Below are 21,485 nucleotides of genomic sequence, written 5' to 3'. Positions count from 1 at the left end.
AAGAATACAGTTTATTTGGTTGGATTGGTTAAAGTGTATAGTCACTCAGGTACTATAGTAGCAAATCCTTCGCTTGTTGACATTATAAAAAAGGAATGTCCAGCTTTCTCTTTTCTTTAGTATTCACATCTCTTCTGTTCACTGTGGCTGTGGAAGAGTTGGATAGAAGTGCTGCACTTCTGTAGAGACTTACTGAGAACTCTGTGGTTTTGGGATCTGTCCACATTGTATCAGGCATCATTTTCTTTGGTTCCCAGGGTAAGTTTCCATATATGACAGCTTTATAGGCTGGTTCCCTGAGTAAGTTTCCACAAATGACAGCTTTATATCCTGGTTCCCGAAGTAAGTTTCCACAAATGACAGCTTTATAGACCGGTTCCTTGTGTATCTCCAAAATCTGATTTCATCGCTATTTTTTACCACACAATTTAACATTCTTTTCTCTTTTTGATATTTGTTTTTACCTATTCCAAAACAACTTTTGTTGCAACTGTGAATCAGTAGGCCAGTCTAATGACACAAAATGGACTTGATATAGTGACACCTTAACTACATCTTGGCAGCTCTCATAGCTCAGACTACCATTCTGAAAGTTGTAAATTAATCAGCCATACCTTTAAAACCGTTCAGTGGATTTGAATAAAACTTTGTTATATATTTCCTGCCAGTAAGGATTTTCATTCTTGGCAAATACGAAAATTATATTTCATCTTCTTGTGCAGAAACTTCATGTGTACTGGAGTAGGATAGGAAGATTCCAAATGAGGATCAGAATTTTGCGTCTGCTAAATATGTTCCAAGTCATTCTATTACCAAGTAGAAAGGTTTTATTGGTAAAATATAAACAATCCAAGTTATCAGATAAGCATAACCTTTTATGCTCTTTCTAAAAATATCAAATTAAAAAACAATTTCATCTGTAGGAGACGGTATCTAACTGGTGTCACACAATTTTGTTCACGGTAGCTTCTCATGAATCAGGAATGGTAATAAAATATCTAACCATTTCATGCAGAGTAAGAACTCTAATTAATGAACTCTGACTCTTGAGTGGGACTTTTCTATCCCATATTAATGAAATCTGAGTGGGATTTTTCAATCCAATATTTACAAACTCTTAGTGGGATTTTTCAATCCCAGATTTATGAACTCTTAGTGGGATTTTTCTATCCCATATTTATGAACTCTTAGTGGGATTTTTCTATCCTATATTTAAGAACTCTGACCCTTCAGTGGGATTTCTCTATCCCATTTAATTAATTCTAAACCTTTGAGTGGGATTCCTCTATCCTTTATTAATGAACTCTTAATCCTGTGAGGGATTTCTCAAGTGAAATGACACATCTGTGCTGTTTTACTTTATGATACACAGCCTATGATATGAAACATTATCGATACACATATCAACTTGAAGGTGTTTTCACCTTTAGGAGGCATGAGAGTCATGGCTGTTGCCCGTTTTATGTGTTGACATACTGGTTATATTTCCAGTATGCAGATTGCAGACAGTTATAGACTTGCCATCTATTTATAGGTCATTCTCACCCATGCCAAGATTAAAAAAATACTTCCAGACAAACTACCTGTTAGTTATTTGTGATTTCAATTAAAACTTTTAGGCCATTTCAGGCTGCTCCATTTGATTAGATGCAGGACTTTTCTTGGTCACTAATCTCTTTGTTTAGCACTGCATGAATGCTTTAAAAACATCCTACAATCAATTTTATATCTTACTCTTAAACTTGGAAGACATTATGGTGTTATCTTCAAAACAGAAGAAATAGTGCAATTTCCACATGGAAAATCACATCAAGAACAAGCCCGTATGTGGGAGTCAGTATGAATGCCAACAAAATCTATCACACTGTACTTCCTACAGATGCAAAGCATCTAACACAGCCACAGGCAGTCATTTTTGTAAACGGAAAAGGTAAATTATTAACAACACCCACTCCCCTTCAATAAAAATGGAAGGGAAACAGATTATTAACTCTGTCATGTTGTGTTCATTTGTAAAAGGTGAGTGGGTGTTGTCAATAGTTTTCTCTTTTATACTGATGAAAATAAGTACCTGAAATGCAACAGGTATCTCTGAGTTGAAAGAATAAAAAGGCAAACAACTAATAATTATTCACGACTGCTGAAGATTGAGGTAACTTATATATGGTAAGTATCATTTTGTATCAATTCTTCACCTCTTGTATCTATATGTGTATTGATATGGCAAAAGTATGAATGCATCAATATATCGATGAATCATTTCGCCCATAGATTTTACTATCAGTTATTAATTAAATGTTACTCTTTAGTGTGATTTCTCCATCCCATATTAATGAATTATAACCATATTTACTAATTTATCAGCCACTCAGATGAAGTACTATACCTCTGCTTTTGGGAGACTTAGCAGTATGGCTGAAGACCATCCATGTGTGCCAAATGATCTAATGTACTTTTAATTTCTGAAAGCTGCATTTCCATTGGCTAATTCAAAGTCACTTGAACATGACCCCATAGCAGTTACTGTCAGATCCTGGAGAAGTGATTTTAATCAGATTGGAATAACTGATACACTGTATCACAACCAGTACACCAACATTTTTCTCAAGAAATCTGTGAACCTACCGTAATTTCTGTACTTTATTTTCTTGTATTTGGTACTCTGTGCACCTGATCTGTCTTATTTCCTTTAATCTGCTGCAACTTTTTGTTTTCTCTAAAGTTTGTCATTAACAATCAAAAGAGGTCAAAGTGATCTACCAGAGAAAAAGACAGCTTACGTGCACAGATTCCAGTACTGTATCAAGTGGTATTGTGTTTCAAGATATAAAGTAAAAAAGTAAAAAATGAAGTTCTTCACTCACCTAAATGCATGACTGATGGCAAACTGGTTTGGGTGATGTTTCCTGGACTTGACAATAATCCGACGACGACTGCCATCCAGCAATGACCGTTCGATCCTATTCAATTTCTGGTCATACCAGAAGATAAATCTGTCATAGAACAAAAAGTGCAACAAAAATCAAAAACATTTTTTTGTGGACACAATGAAAACTTCACTTTTTTAACTTTAAAGTTACAGCTATATATAAGACTGAATAATCTTTACAAGAGAAGCTGGTGAATGACATAGTCTTTGGGTTAAAGGAATTCCTGAAGTATCGATCAAAAACTTGAACTGTGTATTGGCAATCATTAAAACATATACTAGCCCAGGATTGCAAAGATGAAATTGAAGAGATATATACTGCCTAGCTAACATGTATTGCTGTTAGTCCTATTTGCCAAATACAATTAGTAATTTGATCTTAACTGCATGACCACATCTGTCTGCATCATTCTAATATTTCCTTTAACTCATTCAGCCCAGGAGGATTTTGTCGTTTTTGCCTGAAATATGAGTAGGAAAGACATTTTGGGGGCTATTTCTGAATACATCGGCCTTCAACAGATTTTCCATGAGATTAATGCCTAGTTGTATTAGAAACATCATTTTCCATTGGTTATTTTGCTTCCACATGAACAGAAGGGTAAAAGTTGGAGGTCTTCTTTTTTTGCTTAATGGACCCATCATTTTCGTATGGAGACCACTCTTTATTCCAAATGCCCATCTTATCGAAGTTTTTGCAAAGGTTCACCTGTCTGTGTGCAGTTCAGACTGGTCTGCCTTAGATCTGAGGACAAAAAGGTCGAAAATCCAGACACAAAATCGCATTCCGACCACAAACAAATTTTGGGTGAAAAAAACCGGTCCAAAAAATTAGGTTTTTCCCTCTGTATTTTGTAGTGCAACTAGAACTTTCAGATTATTTGGTATCATTGTAGAACAATACCTGTCTGCTATTTTGTAATACCACCCACTTTGGTGCATTTTAAATGACCTTGATGCTGCAGAGCTCGGAAATAGGGTACAGCCTCATCATGCTTACAGGTGGGATTGGGGCCGCGTGAGTTAAACCCATGATCACATCGTTCTCTGCCCTCTGTCAAACAGATTAGTCTTTCATGAAGTTCACCAATGATGTTGACAATTCTACTTGATCTAGCAAATCACGATCAAATTACGATCAAAAATGATTTCTTTTCAATATGCCCATCAATTTTCAGATAATTTAATCAAATCCCTGTATGTAAATGAAAACAAAAGAAAGTGCTAAACAATTCAAACTTTTTAATATGATCTTATCTTGAATCATAAATAGAAATTCATTCTGATCAGCTTATTGTCGGAGTGTAAAGTGATATTGAATCACAAAATTCAGAATCCTTTTCCTACTTTTAGGACATGATAGTAAAATTCTGGCTCCTTCTTGAGTGCAAATGATAGGAATAAACAGAATTCATTCAGATACATTTCAAACAATAATTTTCCTCCACAGATTGAGATAAACTATTAAGGAAAGAAAATACTTTTATAAATCCACATGAACTCAATGTATCAAATTTATTCCAAATGACTTTTATTCCACAAAGTCAAATCTTACTGGCATAAAATTCTGATTGTATGATATATTTATAACTGGTTTGCATTTTTTTTCTAAACATAAAATATGAACCTTCTTCTTCAGTAAGATAAAAATACACAAAGCAGGCCTAAAACATAACATAAATTTCTTTATAGTCATAAGTACTAGCAGCAGGTTAGTTCTGCTAAATCTTCACTAGTCCTTCCCACAAATGTTGACTGGTAACAAATGAAACTTCACTTGCCATTGGGCTACTCAAATTATGAAAATTACTAGCCTAATGGGAGTTTTCTTGCCTGAGACTAGTGGACTACTGCTAATTTTGAGCCCAGATGAAGCAAAAGTGTTTATTACTTAAACCTTTGTGTGGGCCTACATTGTACAATGTAATGTTTTGTAACTGCAACCCACCCAAATACAGGATCCACTATGACTGCCTGTGGCTGCTGAAGGTCTGTAGTCACTAATATTCTCCTGCCAGATCCATCATAGTTTGCAATCTCAACAGTTTTCCTTTGGGAGTCAGTCCAGTAAATGTGGTTTGAGACCCAGTCTGCTGAAATACTCTGCACCTTTCCAACATCTGGACATAGAAAATAAACAAAATGAAATATGTAATGACTAATATGTTAACTATTTTAATTATGTTTTATTGCATTTTGTTTTAGCTTTGAAAATGCTGATATGACAAAGAAAAGGAAAGGAAAAAAGATGAATGGTTGGTCAGAAAAAAGCTAAATGGCATATGTGACCAAAATTGAGATATAAAAGAAACTGCACAAAAAATCTACGATTTTCTTCATATTTTACATGTATATAACATCCTGGGAAAGTGATAGATAATTTACTGTCCAGCAGAATTCCAACTTGTTCCAAGTTGCTGCAAAACATAATTTTCCATCACTGAATGAAATGCAATAAGGCTCTGTTACCTGTTTCTTTCTCTCACTGTTTTATCACTGGAAAAATTGTACTTAACAAACAAATGTAAAATAAGATATCAACTTATTTCTTATCACTTCACTATTATTTGACTTAAGCTAAACAACATTCAACTGAATTGTTGCATGAAACTAAGTGATGGTACCTTCCAGAGGGAATAAAATGTGATGGTCAGCTGGTTGGTGTTTACAGCAATTTTAACACATTATTGTCTATACTGGCTATATCATGTCAAGGAACACATTATTGTCTATACTGGCTATATCATGTCAAGGAACACATTATTGTCTATACTGGCTAGATCATGTCAAGGAACACATTATTGTCTATACTGGCTATATCATGTCAAGGAACTATGAATTAAGTGCCTTTACCAAGGACTCATCAATGCTGCTAACCCAAGCTAATCTGGGCAGGTATCGAACCCAAAATGTGGTAGCAAAGTTGGTACAGTCTTGGGCTCGAAATCCAAGAAAAATTAAGTTTAGTCACCCAAATAGTATTTTCAGTAACATAGAAATGAAGCTGAAAGTTGAATGCAGACAAACAAAACAATGCTTTGTTTCTCTACCCAAAATTAATCTAGAAAAGAAGGGTGGCCAACGGTATTAATTCTTCACCTCTTGTATCTATACATATATCGATATGGCAAAAGTATCATTGCATCGATATATCAATGAATTGTTTCACCCCAAGACTTCACTGTCAGTTACTAAGATTTTTAAGACAGCTGTCATAGCAGCCTTGTTGAAGTATGACTGTCACCATTTTTATTTAAGACCAACTAAGTATCACAAGTCTATTGGTGAAAACCTCACGCTGATATAGCCATTGATGAGAAGTAGAGATATCTACAATAGTTTCAAGATATCCACAACACTGGACAGTCATTTTCAATAAGGACCAACTGGACACCATGAGAACTCTTTTGATAAAAATCACATGACAAAAAGACTTTCCATTTAACAGAAGTAGTGAAAACAATATTTTCAAGATGGCCACATACTGAATGGCAGATCAGAACCATTTTAATTTAGGATCAACAAACCATTTTAAGAAAATGCAATGCAGATGTGAGCATTCATTCAGGAGATACAGTGATAGAAGATTTTCAAGCTGGCCACTGTGGCAGACATACTGAACATCAGATTGGTGTCATTTTCATTAAGGATGAACTAGACACATAAAGTCTTTTAACTAAAAACTCTATGCTCATAGGAACACCCATTTAGAAGTAGCAAAGAGACTTTCAAGATGGCAACTGTGGCGGCACCTTTTTTATTCAGGACCAACTAGACCATGGGATGAATGTGTGTGTGTAAAGTTTCAAGGCAATCCTCCAAGTAGTTTAGGAGTAGCAGGAACAAACTTGTGCAAATGGATGGATGCATTATGGACAATAGACCACCTCATAAGATATTCTGGCCTATGACCAGTGGAGTTAAACCAAACAGTCTACATAGGTAGTGATGTGGAAATATATCACTTAACTGAACTCACAGTTACTGCATTACTCAAAGCCACCATGCTTGTTTACATGGTTATCAATTTTGTAAATGTTTACAGGCAATATAATCTGCTTAAAGAAGTAAATGCTACAGTCTGACTACCAAGCAGTTAGATATGGTGGACTCATTGACCTTGACCTTTGACCAAGATATGCAGTCTTGAACTAAACCTTCCTTGAGATCTAATGGGGGATGACACGACTGGGGGATGGGAAATATGAACTGAAACTGACTGACTTCTTTGGAAGGACTGAGCTACAGCACCATCCATGTTCTACTTCTACCTTGGTAAATCAATACCCTCAACACTATGGAAACGGTTATTTTAACAGGAATGACATAGTATAAAGATATGATAATTATGAAAACTTACAAATTAATGAAAATCCTCCTTTATCACTTTTTCCATACTTGAACTATCTTACCCATCTAAGGAGAAATCTACCATGCTGCCCTTACAGTTAATCAACTTAAGATATACAAATCTATTGATGAAAGAAAATCCAACTTAGATTTACATTAGTCAAAAGTCAGTTACTCTAACATTATACTGAGTCAAAAGTCATTTACTCTAACATTATACTGAGTCAAGTCAATTACTCTAACATTATGTTGAGTCAAAAGTCATTATTCTAACATTATACTGAATCAAAGTTTGGTTACTCTATCATTATACTAAGTTAAAAGTCATTATTCTAACAGTATACTGAATACAAAATCAGCTGCTCTGACATTAAACTGAATCAAAAGTTGGTCATTCTAACATTATACTGAGTCAAAAGTCATTATTCTAACATACTGAGTCAAACCTCAGTTACTCTAACATTATACAGAGTCAAAAGTTAGTTACTCTAACTTTATACTGAGTCAAACATCAGTTACTCTAACATTATAAACTGAATCTGAAGTCAGCTACTCTAACATTATACCGGATCTGAAGTAAGCTACTCTAACATTATACTGGATCTAATGTCAGTTAGTCTAACATTTTATTATACGCTCATTTTTTTCCCGGTTAACTTTACATTGTCAGAATCATTCAATATTACCCGATACTGAACCCGCACGACAATACACATAAAGCATTCATGTGCATAAAGGAACTACTTTCTATTGTAAACAAACAATGGACGCAGACGCCAGCACCTTTGATTTTGTACACAAATCATGTACACTCGTGTAAGAGACTCTTTACATTGTGGTTGTTTAAATTTGTTTCTGAATCAGTGAATGAACTAAAACAGATGTTTCGTGGAGTACCACATACCAGCTGCTTTGGCACATTCCGCGCTGATACAATGTTACGGATTTAGGCTAGCTACATTATATAACAGACGCAGGATAATGTCCTCACAAATAACATACAAGTGACAAGTCATATACTCTCTTCTTTAGCTGGTGATAGGAATGGCAAAATAAAATATACTTACAATTTTACATCCTGAATTTCCTCAAAATGTATTTTCTTAGTTCTGCAAATTCGAATTACATGAGCCATGTCATAGGTTTTCAATCTGGATTACACATTTCGAAATTGTGCTGTAATTTCGATGATAAGTGCAATTGCATCCTCCTTACTGCACTCAAAATGAAATAAGCATTAAATTCCATAGCATCTTTTTGATAATTGCAATTGAAAGACTTCATATTTTTCCAACATTATGATTTCAAACATTCAATGACAGAAACAGAAACACATTTGCAGATGTCAACACGCTTCTCCCTAGCTTATTAAATCTCATGTATTTCATTTGGAATCATCACATACAAATCCAGTCAATAATCACGAAATTTCCTAGAATCAAGAAAAATACCAAAATCTATTCATTCCAGATCAAATGGAAAAGTTGTTGCAACGCACATTCATTCACAATATGACTCCAAATTTCAATTTTAACTAGACATGCCATTTTCTTTCGAAAGTTATGTCGAGCGCGCGACTAAGTTCAAATTTATCTGGGCAGAGTTATGTGCGCAGTAATGATGTTGATTTGTGTAATGATGAATATGCGCTTGTGTATTTAGTTTGGAATTTGGCATACATTCATTTATGTTGTTTCTTGTAGTTTATTGTTTTTATATAATTAGACATTAGGTAGAATAAAAAAATGAGCATATAATAAAAAGGTTACTGCCTTTGTATGGGAAAATATGAACTCGTTTTGTCAGAAGGATATACAGCTACTCTAACATTATACTGAATCTAAAGTCAGTTACTCTAACATTATACCGGATCTGAAGTCAGCTACTCTAACATTATACTGAATCTGAAGTCAGCTACTCTAACATCATACTGACTCTAAAGTCAGCTACTCTAACATTATACTGAATCTAAAGTCAGCTACTCTAACATTATACTGGATCTAAAGTCAGCTACTCTAACATTATATTGGATCTAAAGTCTGCTACTCTAACATTATACTGAATCTGAAGTCAGCTACTCTAACATTATACTGAATCTAAAGACAGCTGCTCTAACATTATACTGAATCTAAAGTCAGCTACTCTAACATTATACTGAATCTAAAGTCAGTTAGTCTAACATTATACTGAATCTAAAGTCAGTTAGTCTAACATTATACTGAATCTGAAGTCAGCTACTCTAACATTATACTGAATCTAAAGTCAGCTACTCTAACATTATACTGAATCTAAAGTCAGTTAGTCTAACATTATACTGGATCTAAAGTCAGTTAGTCTAACATTACACTGAATCTGAAGTCAGCTACTCTAACATTATACTGAATCTAAAGTCAGTTAGTCTAACATTATACTGAATCTAAAGTCAGCAACTCTAACATTATACTGGATCTAAAGTCAGCTACTCTAACATTATACTGGATCTGAAGTCAGTCTAACATTATACTGAATCTAAAGTCAGTTACTCTAACATAATGAATCTGAAGTCAGCTACTCTAACATTATACTGAATCTGAAGTCAGCTACTCTAACATTATACTGAATCTGAAGTCGGCTACTCTAACGTTATACTGGATCTAAAGTCAGTTAGTCTAACATTATACTGAATCTAAAGTCAGCAGCTCTAACATTATACTGGATCTGAAGTCAGCTACTCTAACATTATACTGGATCTGAAGTCAGCTACTCTAACATTATACTGAATCTTAAGTCAGCTACTCTAACATTATAATGAATCTGAAGTCAGCTAATCTAACATTATACTGAATCTGAAGTCGGCTACTCTAATGTGATACTGGATCTAAAGTCAGTTAGTCTAACATTATACTGAATCTAAAGTCAGTTAGTCTAACATTATACTGAATCTAAAGTCAGTTAGTCTAACATTATACTGAAAGTAAAGTTATTATTTAATATGTTCAGCAACAAGACAGGAATGAATGAAACATTATATCTACTATATGGCAACTGAGAATCTTGACTATCACAAGTCCCATAAGGTATCACCTATCACCTCAAATTTGTCTCATTAGTGAGTTACAGTTCATATCGGACATTTGATAGCCACTTCACAGAGACTGGATATGTTGTATTGGAACTCCTCTGTCTAAAATGCTCACAACTGCAAATCTCAGGTCTCCCATCACATAATGCAAAATATTTTCTTAAAATGATAAACACTGTATTCAATAAAACATCTGCATTGTATGCTTTATGAATTACGATTTGGGTAAATTTCTTGAGTTTAAAGATCATTATAATATGTGTAAAACTATGATGTCATTCACAGTATCCCAAATGTCTTTTTTTGCAAGTGTTAGCTCCCCTTCTCTATGCAGAAAGTTCTCCACTTTGAGATTGATTTTTTTAATCTATTTCCTTTAGAATAGCTGCAAGTTCTCTATGCAAACACAGGCCGGGCAGGGTGAAACTAAATGAACATTACAAACCTAATGTATTAAAATGACCACCACAGATCTATATCTGCCAATGTATTAAAATGACCACCACAGACCTATATCTGCCAATGTATTAAAATGACCACCACAGACCTATATCTGCCAATGTATTAAAATGACCACCACAGGCCTATATCTGCCAATGTATTAAAATGACCACCACAGACCTATATCTGACAATGTATTAAAATGACCACCACAGACCTATATCTGACAATGTATTAAAATGACAGATCTGTGTCTATGTCCTCTGTAGCTAGATGAGTATCATACATGAGTAAATTTGATAATTAAGATATGGAAACATTTCCAAGACTAAAGGAATCTTACTCTGCAAAATTGCTTTAATCTAACACTGAAAAAATACCCTTATATCTGGAAAAATGTTTTCATCTGCTGCAGCAGCTCTGCAATGCATTGATTTTTTTTGCAGTGCAATGATTCCAACAGCAAGCTCAGAGTTTTGCTCATTGTGAATGAAGATATATTCTGATGTATTCATACAAGCTTTCTGATGTATGCATACATGCTTTATGAAGTATTCTTAAAAGCTTTCTGATATATTCAGATAAGCTTTTCAATGTATTTACACAGGCTTTCTAATGTATTTACACAGGCTTTTTGATGTATTCATACAAGCTTTCCAATGTATTTACATAGGCTTTCTAATGTATTTATACAGGCTTTCTAATGTATTTATACAGGCTTTCTGATGTATTCATACAACCTTTCTGATGTATTGATGCTAAAATCTCTGAGAATTCAAACAAACTGCTAACAGCTCATTCAATATAAAAGCCCCAATTAAGGAGTAATGCATTTGTATCAAGAATGGGCATAACAATTAAGGCAATTACAAAGCATATAGTACTGAGAAGCCAAATCAACAACCACTAATAGAAGATTTTATGACTTCGATGTACGTAAAGATTATGCCATCATAGTCTGTAATCCCAAAATGTATTTATGCATGGCCCGCTATAGGTCTAAATTGATTGCTGTGCCGCTGTTTGCAAGGAAAGGAAGTTCCAGTGAAGATGTCCTGTTATTGATGTACACTTACAATGCTTCAGACTAAATTAGTCTGGGTAATAAGCGACTTTTTCATAATGTATGGCAGCATTCAAATCATCCATTGCATGTATGTATGTATGTATGTGTGTGTGTGTGTGTGTGATTTGGATTTTTAACATAGCTTTAACATTTTTTCATTCATATTGCTACGATGTCTGCAGTGTGGCAGTTTATAGTGATGTCTAGCACTAGGGCATCACATGTATCATGATGACCCACCCAGTCACATTTTCCTGACACCAGGCTGACCAGTCCTAACACTAGCCTCTTAATGCTGAGCGCCAAGTGAGGCAGCTGTTAGTATCATTTTTGTAAGTCTTTGGTATGACTTGGCCAGGGATTGAACCCAAGACCTCCTGCATCTGAGGCAGATGCTCTAACCACTAGGCCACTGGTATGTATGTATGTATGTATGTATGTCAGAGATTCTAAATATGATGTATCTGATGGACATGACCAACAAATGAGCTTAAATGGCCATTGGCCAACTTGATATGTCAGGTATTGGTCACAAAGCTCTCATAATCATCCCATGCAATTGTTCTTATGGGTTTAATGTCGTTTTTCATCACATGATTGGCTATACATGGTGGCCTGTATATTCAGCAGAGGAAAAACCTGTGAAAACCTCAGGAAGAACCACTGACCTATGGGAAGCTAGTTGCAAGCTTTCTTACATATCCATGGTGGCTGAGACTCTGACTTGACACATGCTGACTGAGGTGAGATGTCTTGTCTGTAAAGCAGGTGCCTTAGACAACTCTACTCCTTCCCATTCCACTGTTTGATCATTGTAATTCTTGAAACACTCTATAATCACTGAACCTAACACAATAAGGAAAGAGATAATCACCCTATAGTTCAAAAAATGTTGTTGTTGGTTTTAGTGATACTTTAACAAATCAAGCTGAAAATATGGGAGCTAAGAGCAATTCCCAATTCACCAAGGCAGTTGACCCAGACTGACCTGGACTGGTATTGAACCTGAAATCCTTGGATTACAAGTCTAATGCTCAACCAAATGAGCAACCATGGCTACCTTGTTAATAATATGTGATATATTGTTTTAGGTAGTAAGTCTGCCTGTTGTCAATTAATAATTTTTTTTAAATAACTGAGTGGCATGAAACACTGATTTTTGGTAAACTTCTATAGTATAGTTTTCTAAAAGAAAAATAATCGTAGTGTGAAGCATGGCTGGATATCAATCTGAATCTAGGCCAAATGCATCAACTGAAAATGAGACAATGTCTGGTACATTTAATAACTCAGTATATAAAGGTTTTTGTTCTTCTTCTTCTTATCAATTGATTTTCCTCCTTTAACATTAATTTTACAATATCTGTCCACAACATCATTTTCCTGGAAAAATGTCCAGCAAGATCCATCAGAATTTCAGGATCCCTGGTATATGCATACATACATGGTTTACCAGCAAATCAGCACAATTTATGCGAGACACTACTGTGTAAGAAATACATATAAATAATTGTCATGGAAAAATAAATTGATAAAATAATAGAAGTAAATATAAATAAACTCCACTTAGATGGAAGACAAAAAATAATGTAAACCTTCTTAAAAAGGTATTAAAAAATGTATGGGTAAAACAGTAAAATGTTGTTAAGGATTTAAACCTCTCATTAAGCAGTAAACCACATTATTTAAGCAAATCCAAGATTTTTTCAGTTGTACAACACTAAAATGTTTAAGTTATCAGAAAACCTTTTAACCGAGCTGTCACCAAAAAAGTTCTCATCTTATGGGATGGAAGCTGATACAGTTGAACACCGTTCTAGGAACAATTCTGCTAAAGAGTAAAGAGAACCAGTTTATAATGTCAATATTCATTGCTTTAAAATGTAGAACCAGTCTAGACCAAGCAATTACATCAAAGTAAATTCATATTCATAGCAGCATTGCCTGCATTCAGTGCACTCTACAGACAGGAAAGAACATTTGTTGCTAAGACGGGAGCATTATCATGGATCCAATATTTTTTTGCTACCGGCACTGGGGAGCCATAAGTACATAAACATATGTAATTGAACCTAATTGATAATGACCAGCTATTATCCCACTGAAACTTTTAGCACTTGTATACAAGTCTGATCCAACTACAAACATAAACCCTGATCTGCCATTGTGCCAGTAGTTTAGGGTCTATGTTATTTGCTATATTGATTAGTCCTAACAAACAACATAAACCCTGATCTGACATTATATAATGTGTCAGCAGCTTAGGGTCTATGTTATTTTATCATAACGAACAGCATAAACCCTGATATGCCACTGCATAATGTGCCAGTAGTTTAGGGTCTATGTTATTTGCTATATTGATTAGTCCTAACAAACAACATAAACCCTGATCTGACATTACATAATGTGTCAGCAGCTTAGGATCTATGTTATTTTATATATTTATTAATCATAACAAACAGCATACACCCTGATCTGCCACTGCATAATGTGCCAGCAGTTTAGGGTCTTTGTTATTTGCTATATTGATTAGTCACAAGAAACAGCATAAATGCTGGTCTGCCATTGCATAATGTGCCAGTAGTTTAGGGTTTATTGTTTGCTATATTGATTGATCCTAACAAACAGCACAGACCTAGACCTACTGGTGCTTTACGAAATGGCCAACCTGATTGTATATTTTGTGCTCAGCACACAGCTGGACCTATGCTTTTTACAGAAGACTCAGACCTAAAATGTCAGTCTATACGGTAATTGTCTCCGAGCAGCTCCACAATTAATATACATACTGGATGTATCTGGGTCTATGTTTCTTGCAGAAGACTCAGACCTCTATGTGACCATATAAGTTAATTGTCTCTGAACACCTTTGTAATAATATACACATTGTATGTATCTAGGTCTATGTTTCTTACTGATGAATCTCACCTATATGTCAGTATATATGGTAATAATCTCTGATCAGCTCAACCAAAGAAACACGGAAAGTTTGTCAAAATCAAGTTGTCCACAGACAAGTAAATTAACATGTCCATATAGAAGACCCACTTGTCCATATTTTCATACATAAAAAGAATAGTGGAACAAAGGACTGTTAAAATATTTACATTTTAAAGCTGTACCATTTAAACACATGCAGTATGGATCTGTGACATGTAAAATATACTGGATATTTTGACTTCAGTCAGTGTGTTGACAATTTTTAAATAAGGGGAAAATTAACTCTGACAAGCACATCAGTCCACACTGATTACTGAAGAGAACACTGATCAAAAGCAATGGCCTGCTTCACTTTTGCTCTGGCCTTACTGTTCCAAATTTTATGAAAGACATCCACTGTAGAAAGTTCACATCAACTGGCTCATGTTCAGACTGGCTTGTAGATGGTTGTGCTTTGGGCTAAGAACATAAATGTGTTGCTCTATGCATGATAAGCCTTATTCCAGGACCTTTGTTTAACCAACGTGTATTGTGCATTTGCACTTTTTTGGGTGTGTTAACAGTGTGCCTTGTCCTGCAAGCAATCCACTGGTTTCTCTGCAGATGCATGGTATCTCTTACATATATTACAAAATGCAATTATTCGATTTTCATTGGCCTCAAGCCAAGAAAACTTCTGCAGCCAAGAATCTTTGAACTCCTGTTTTCTTTTTTTTATCATATTTTCTGTTATAATAAAGTTAAGTTTTAGCCCATTAAATTTTTTGCCATTTGGCCGAAGGTTTATAACAAAACAATCCATGCACATGCATTCCCAGGAAAATTCATTGCAGTCATGCATAATGCAAGGAGTCCAGCAATTGGTTCAAAACAAGATTCCTTGGGGAAACACTATCCTCCAGCCAATGAAATTCATTCTGATGTAACCATCAAAATATATTGCCTAAACCAGTACAGTCTGCTTGCACTGGCTGTATCCATAGAAGGTGCAGTTGCTTTCAGTCCAAATTGATAAATTTCAACACATACTATGTAAATATACAATGCCTGCATCTTGTATTTGCTGCTAAGTATGAACGGCACTTACGTAAATGTGACAAAATGGGAACTACTGCCCTTTCAAGTTACAGGCCACAATTTCCTTGTCCATGGACAAGTAATCTGGCAAAAATTGCTGATCCGTAAGAACAAATTTCTGATCCAGACAATATGGACAATGGATTTCTGCACCCCTGATACACATAATGGGTGTATCTAGATCTGTTTCTTACAGGTGAATCTGATTTATATGCAAATTCACACTCTAATGATCTACACTGAAATACATAAAATAGGTCTGTGTTGGCCCATGTTTATACAAGTGTATACGGTAATGCTCTGTGATCACCTTTACAATGATATATAAGGTACATTTGCTCCTGTACATAGAGGGAGCAAATTGCACACTGAGTTGACCCACACCTGCTAAATATTAAATAAATTCCCTTCAGGTATTATTGCATGTTTGCTAATTTTTGCTGTGTTCAGATTTATTAAATCATCCTAGAGCAAACTTTGCTAAAATACATGTATTATAGGAACCTCAAAAGACTGACTATGAGCCCGAGTCTCTTACATCAGTCCAACTATGTAGTCATAGGTCAGGAACTAGGACTACTGACAAAAAAATTCAATTGTTCTGTTTAACACCATTAATGCAATTAAAACAAACTGTTGGAAATCAAAAGTAAAATAAAGCAATTAGAGACTTTATTTCAGTTGACCCATACAGGTTTTCAGTACAGTAACTTATCTTGGTGCTTGTATCGCATCAAGTTTGATAGCGGAAGAACATCAGATCTCGCTAGACCTGAAAGGTCGAGCATGTTTCAATGTCCTTCCGATATTAAATGAGATGTGATATAAGCACCCAGATCAAATCATTGTACTGATGATGAGTTTGTTATACACACTTACAAATTTATTCATAATAAAATGATAACCTTTTATGTTGTTATTCTTCTTTAATTTTGATTCCATGTTTTGACACACTGTACATCATGTCTTAACATAGCATAACTGTAGTAGCATCCATGACAGGAAGGAATCTCAATCTGCATCAGATGTGTATCTGATATAAGGTTTTGGCTCAACCTCAGAAAAAAATAGCCTTCATCATGAGCTGTATAATGATGATTACATAATAAAATAATTTATTAATCTCTGAAAACTTTTATTCACTCTGGTCTACATGCTCAATGTATATCACCTTTCTGAGGTTTCACTCCACAGTTTTATATTTTGCACAATGCTAAATTTCTCAGGAAAAAGAAAGTACAGACATCTGACCTATGGGATCATGTCTTATTTTTAAACAAATCTGGGAATGTTTGTGTTGGCATGAACCAGTTTTTATGTAAGCATTCAATATTCACCAGATGCTGCTGGTACCTATCTCTGTACAATGCATAATTACGACAGAGTTCAAATGAGAAACTATGTGTTCAGTCTAAACTCTCAGTTTTTGAATGCAAAATGTGTAGCAAATTTCAGATGAAACTGTTTAACCTGTCAGATTTTCTTTAAATTTTGTCCAAAAAATGGTAAATTAAAGTACTTAAATCTAGGTGAAGGAAAATTTGTTTAGATAACAGCGATAGGGCTTTAAAAAAAATCTGCTATTTTTTTAGCATTTTTGCAAGTCAATAAACTGGATTTAGACAAACCTGTGCAGAATAAGTTAGACTTAAAAATATGATAAAATCACCAGTTACACTTAAAGAGAATTTTTGTTGCGATCATACGACAAATGTTCCAGTCTTTTACAGTTTATACCCCAAAGACAGAACCTCAAGGAGATGATATTTGTGTCAGAAAATGAAAGTCTGTCAAAAATTTGTAAAGTAACCTGATAAATCCACAAATCATGTTCATCAAAATGCAATAAATGTATATGGTCTAAGCTCTTTGTTCTAATTTCAGATGAAAGAGTTGGCCATGATCTGCCCACACATTATATGCCTACAAAGTGGGGTTAAAATGTTTGTGGGTGCAAGTTAAACTTGCCTAAATACAGTAAGTAATTCTCTAAGCAGGTCTACATATAACTACACAATAACTATGATGAAAAGAAGAGTGGCCATTATTTTCCTTACTACAGCAATGGTGCACACAGCATAATCTAGACAACAAACCGAAGTTTCATTAATGCAAAATGTTATGTCTGGATGTGAAGTAAACAATCTGAACAGAAGTCCTGCCCTGCATACATGTGGTGCAAAAACTATAAGGGTGTGCCTTGCATTCATGTAATGCAAAACATCAGGTGTGATTGCCTTGCATACATGTGATGCATCTATTGGGTGTTGCGGTGCCATGCAGTCACATAATGCAAAATATTGGGTGTAGGAGTGCCTTGCATCCATTTGATACAAAATAGCAGGCATGTGAGTGACTTGCATCTATGTGACACAAAATATCAGCGCATCCATACAATGAAGAAAATCACAAGTGGGAATGCCATGTGTCGAAGTGATACAAAATATCAGGCATGGGAGTGAGTTGCATCCATTAGACACAAAATACCAAGTATGGAAGTGACTTACATCCATGTGACAAAAAATATCAGGTTTGGGAGTGCCTTGCAGTTGTGTGATGCAGGAAATATCAAATGCAAGTGCCTTGTCTCCATACAATGCAGAAAATAGGATGTAGGTGTGCCTTGCTTCCATGTAATGCAGACTTTGGGTGTGGGTGTGCCTTGCTTCCACATAATGCAGACTTTGGGTGTGGGTGTGCCTTGCATCCATGTGATGCAGACTTTGGGTGTGGGAGTGCCTTGCATCCATGTGATGCAGAGAATCAGAAGTGGAATTTGCCATAGTCTTCTTCAAGATTATTTTCTCTGTTTCTTTATGAAGTTAGAAACAGTTACCAATGACTCCAACCAAAATGATATTTAAAATCTTATTTTACTGTTTGCACACAAAACATTCATTCTGTCCTGGTCATTTGTGCATTTTTCTGCACATGTACCTGCATCAGGTGTCAGTGTAGATCTTGGCATCTGGCTACTAAACCATACCTATCTACTTTAGCCAAAAGAGAAATAATCTGAAGACGATCCACTTTACTGGATGTACTCTTAGCATCTGGCTACTAAACCATACCGATCTACTTTAGCCAAAAGAGAAATAATCTGAAGACGACCCACTTTACTGGATGTACTCATGTTTTGCAAGCATAAAATGTTAGATTTCCTAAATTAATGAGAAATTCTTTCAGTTGGATCTACAGAACAATCTGTGTCACGTTCCACTAAGGAGTCTGATCTGTCAAAATTTAACTAGATATGACAGCTTAAGAAATTTCACCATTATTTCTGGAAGAAGATAATTAAAGTCATTAAATTAACTTACTGTGTGTCAATTGCCACAGTCAGCATACACTTATACAAACTTACTGTGTGTCATTTGCCACAGTCGGTATACACTTATACAAACTTACTGTGTGTCAGTTGCCACAGTCGGCATGCACTTATACAAACTGGTGGACACAGGAAGCAATATATTTGGTGTACGTGTTCAATGATTTCTGCACACAAAAAAACAATTGCAACCTCTAACACTCCTAATTTTATATATATATCTGCATTCAATTGAAGATGATTACACCATGTGATCTGTGTTAAAAGAAGGTGCATGAGTTTCTGATGTTTGATAATGAACTGCACTCAAAAAGACCATTTTCAGATTATTACCTTCCATGAATGAGAAAAAGAAAGAGATAGAGACACTGAAGCAAAATAAGCAAAGCTTTTTAAATTACTTGCCCATGGGCAAATAACTTGACTTTTACTCGCCCATTTAGCTTCTTTTACTTCCCTGCATAAGCATCTTTATATGCAAAATGACCAGAGATGGGATGATGACTAACAGGTAGTTGCATATCTCATCTTTCCAGAATAAATCCACTTGCCCCTGGCAAGGTGCAATGGGAATTGAGAAGGCCTGTATCCAATTTAGTATGACAACAGCACTCTGAGCTCTTCATAAATATTAATGCATGTTATTTTATATCTACTCATTAAGCTAAGTAAAAAATAGTAAAACAACTAGAAAACAATTTACAGTCTGGTTTACAATCAGCTCTCTCACCATTAACAACAATAACAACATTACGGCTCTAAATGTAAAGGTCATAAAACAACTTATTACATTAAACTGACACCAGGAAAGAAACAGACGCCAAACACATCTGATAATGCTCCTCCACTCTCGAACACTAAATTTATCAGTGAAAAGGTTCTTGTCACATTTTTTGTCATTATGCTTATGTTTTTTTTTTAAATATGAAAATTATTATAACAATATTGTTCTATACTGTGTCTGTGTGCCAATGAACCTTATTTCATCAAAGAAAAACCCCAAGAAAAATAAAAAAAATCATTAAGCTTGATTCCAGACTGATTTTTATTTGCTTCGACACTAATCAAGAGCACATGATCACTGATAGAAAATGAATAGAAGAACTCTCCAACAAAACACACTGCTGCATTTATTTCCAAAGTACAATACAGACTCAGATTCCAAAATATATTCTTTATAGAGGGGACTAGACACTTGAGCATGAGGAGTTCAAATCCCAGTATGGCAGGTACATAACAGGAGATGCTGATAATAATCACAGGTCCACGAGTCGTGATTTATTATTTTTAGCAATAAATATTCACTTTTCTAGCATTTTATACTTTTGACTCAGTCATTGCTGATTCAGTCTAGAGCCTGGCTTGCATCAATTTCTTCATCAACTAACATAACCATGACCAGAACAGTGAACATGGTCATTTCAGCTGAAATGGAAATTGTTGGAAACCATGCTGTAATCTGACTCTACAATGACAGATTCAAATCATGTAATGATGTAGTCTGACTCAACAATGACTGATTCAAATTATGTAATGCTGTAGTCTGACTCTACAATGACAGATTCAAATCATGTAATGATGTAGTCTGACTCTACAATGACAGATTCAAATCATGTAATGCTGTAGCCTGACTCTACAATGACTGATTCAAATCATGTAATGCTGTAGTCTGACTCTACAATGACTGATTCAAATCATGTAATGCTGTAGTCTGACTCTACCATGACAGATTCAAATCATGTAATGCTGTAGCCTGACTCTACAATGACTGATTCAAATCATGTAATGATTTAGTCTTACTCTACCATGACAGATTCAAATTGTGTAATATTGTAGTCTGACTCTACAATGACAAATTATAATCATGTAATGTGGGGCCCCGAGTGGCCGAGTGGTCTAAAGCGCTCTCTGTTACGGATCACTGCCATCTCACCTCTGTCTTCATGGGTTTGAGTCTTCATGGGTTTGAGTCTCGGATTCGGCTAATGTGGGTATGTAAGAAAGCTTGCCAGTAGCTTCTCGTGGGTCGGTGGTTCTTTCTGGGGTTTTCCCAGGTTCTTCCTCCACCATTAATACTGGCCGCCATGTATAGCCTATCGTGTGCTGAAAAATGGCGTTAAACCCTACAACAAAAACAACAAATCATGTAATGTTGTAGTCTGACTTTACAATGACTGATTCAAATCATGCAATGCTGTAGTCTTACTCTACAATGACTGATTCAAACTTGTAATGCTGTAGTCTGACTCTACAATGACTGATTCAAAACACAAAATGCTGTAGTCTGGCTTTA

General features: G+C 35.2%; 1 protein-coding gene across 2 annotated transcripts in view; it reads right to left on the bottom strand.

The window, feature by feature from the left end:
• Positions 1-21,485, bottom strand: part of LOC149780464 (uncharacterized) — a 146,627-nt gene that overhangs the window by 107,258 nt on the left and 17,884 nt on the right. For both annotated transcript variants that reach the window (XM_089937406.1, XM_089937407.1), the window contains exons 4-5: positions 4,878-5,049; positions 2,865-2,993 (exon numbers count right to left, since the gene is read on the bottom strand). In XM_089937406.1, the coding sequence (XP_089793532.1) occupies positions 2,865-2,993; positions 4,878-5,049 (301 nt within the window). The remainder of the gene's footprint in view (positions 1-2,864; positions 2,994-4,877; positions 5,050-21,485) is intronic.

This window comes from Sinohyriopsis cumingii, chromosome 16 (assembly GCF_028554795.1).
Source record: "Sinohyriopsis cumingii isolate HCF-2022 chromosome 16, ASM2855479v2, whole genome shotgun sequence".
Lineage (NCBI taxonomy): Eukaryota > Metazoa > Mollusca > Bivalvia > Unionida > Unionidae > Sinohyriopsis > Sinohyriopsis cumingii.
Note: the sequence above shows the minus strand (reverse complement) of the source record. Positions and strands in the feature narration are given on the sequence as shown.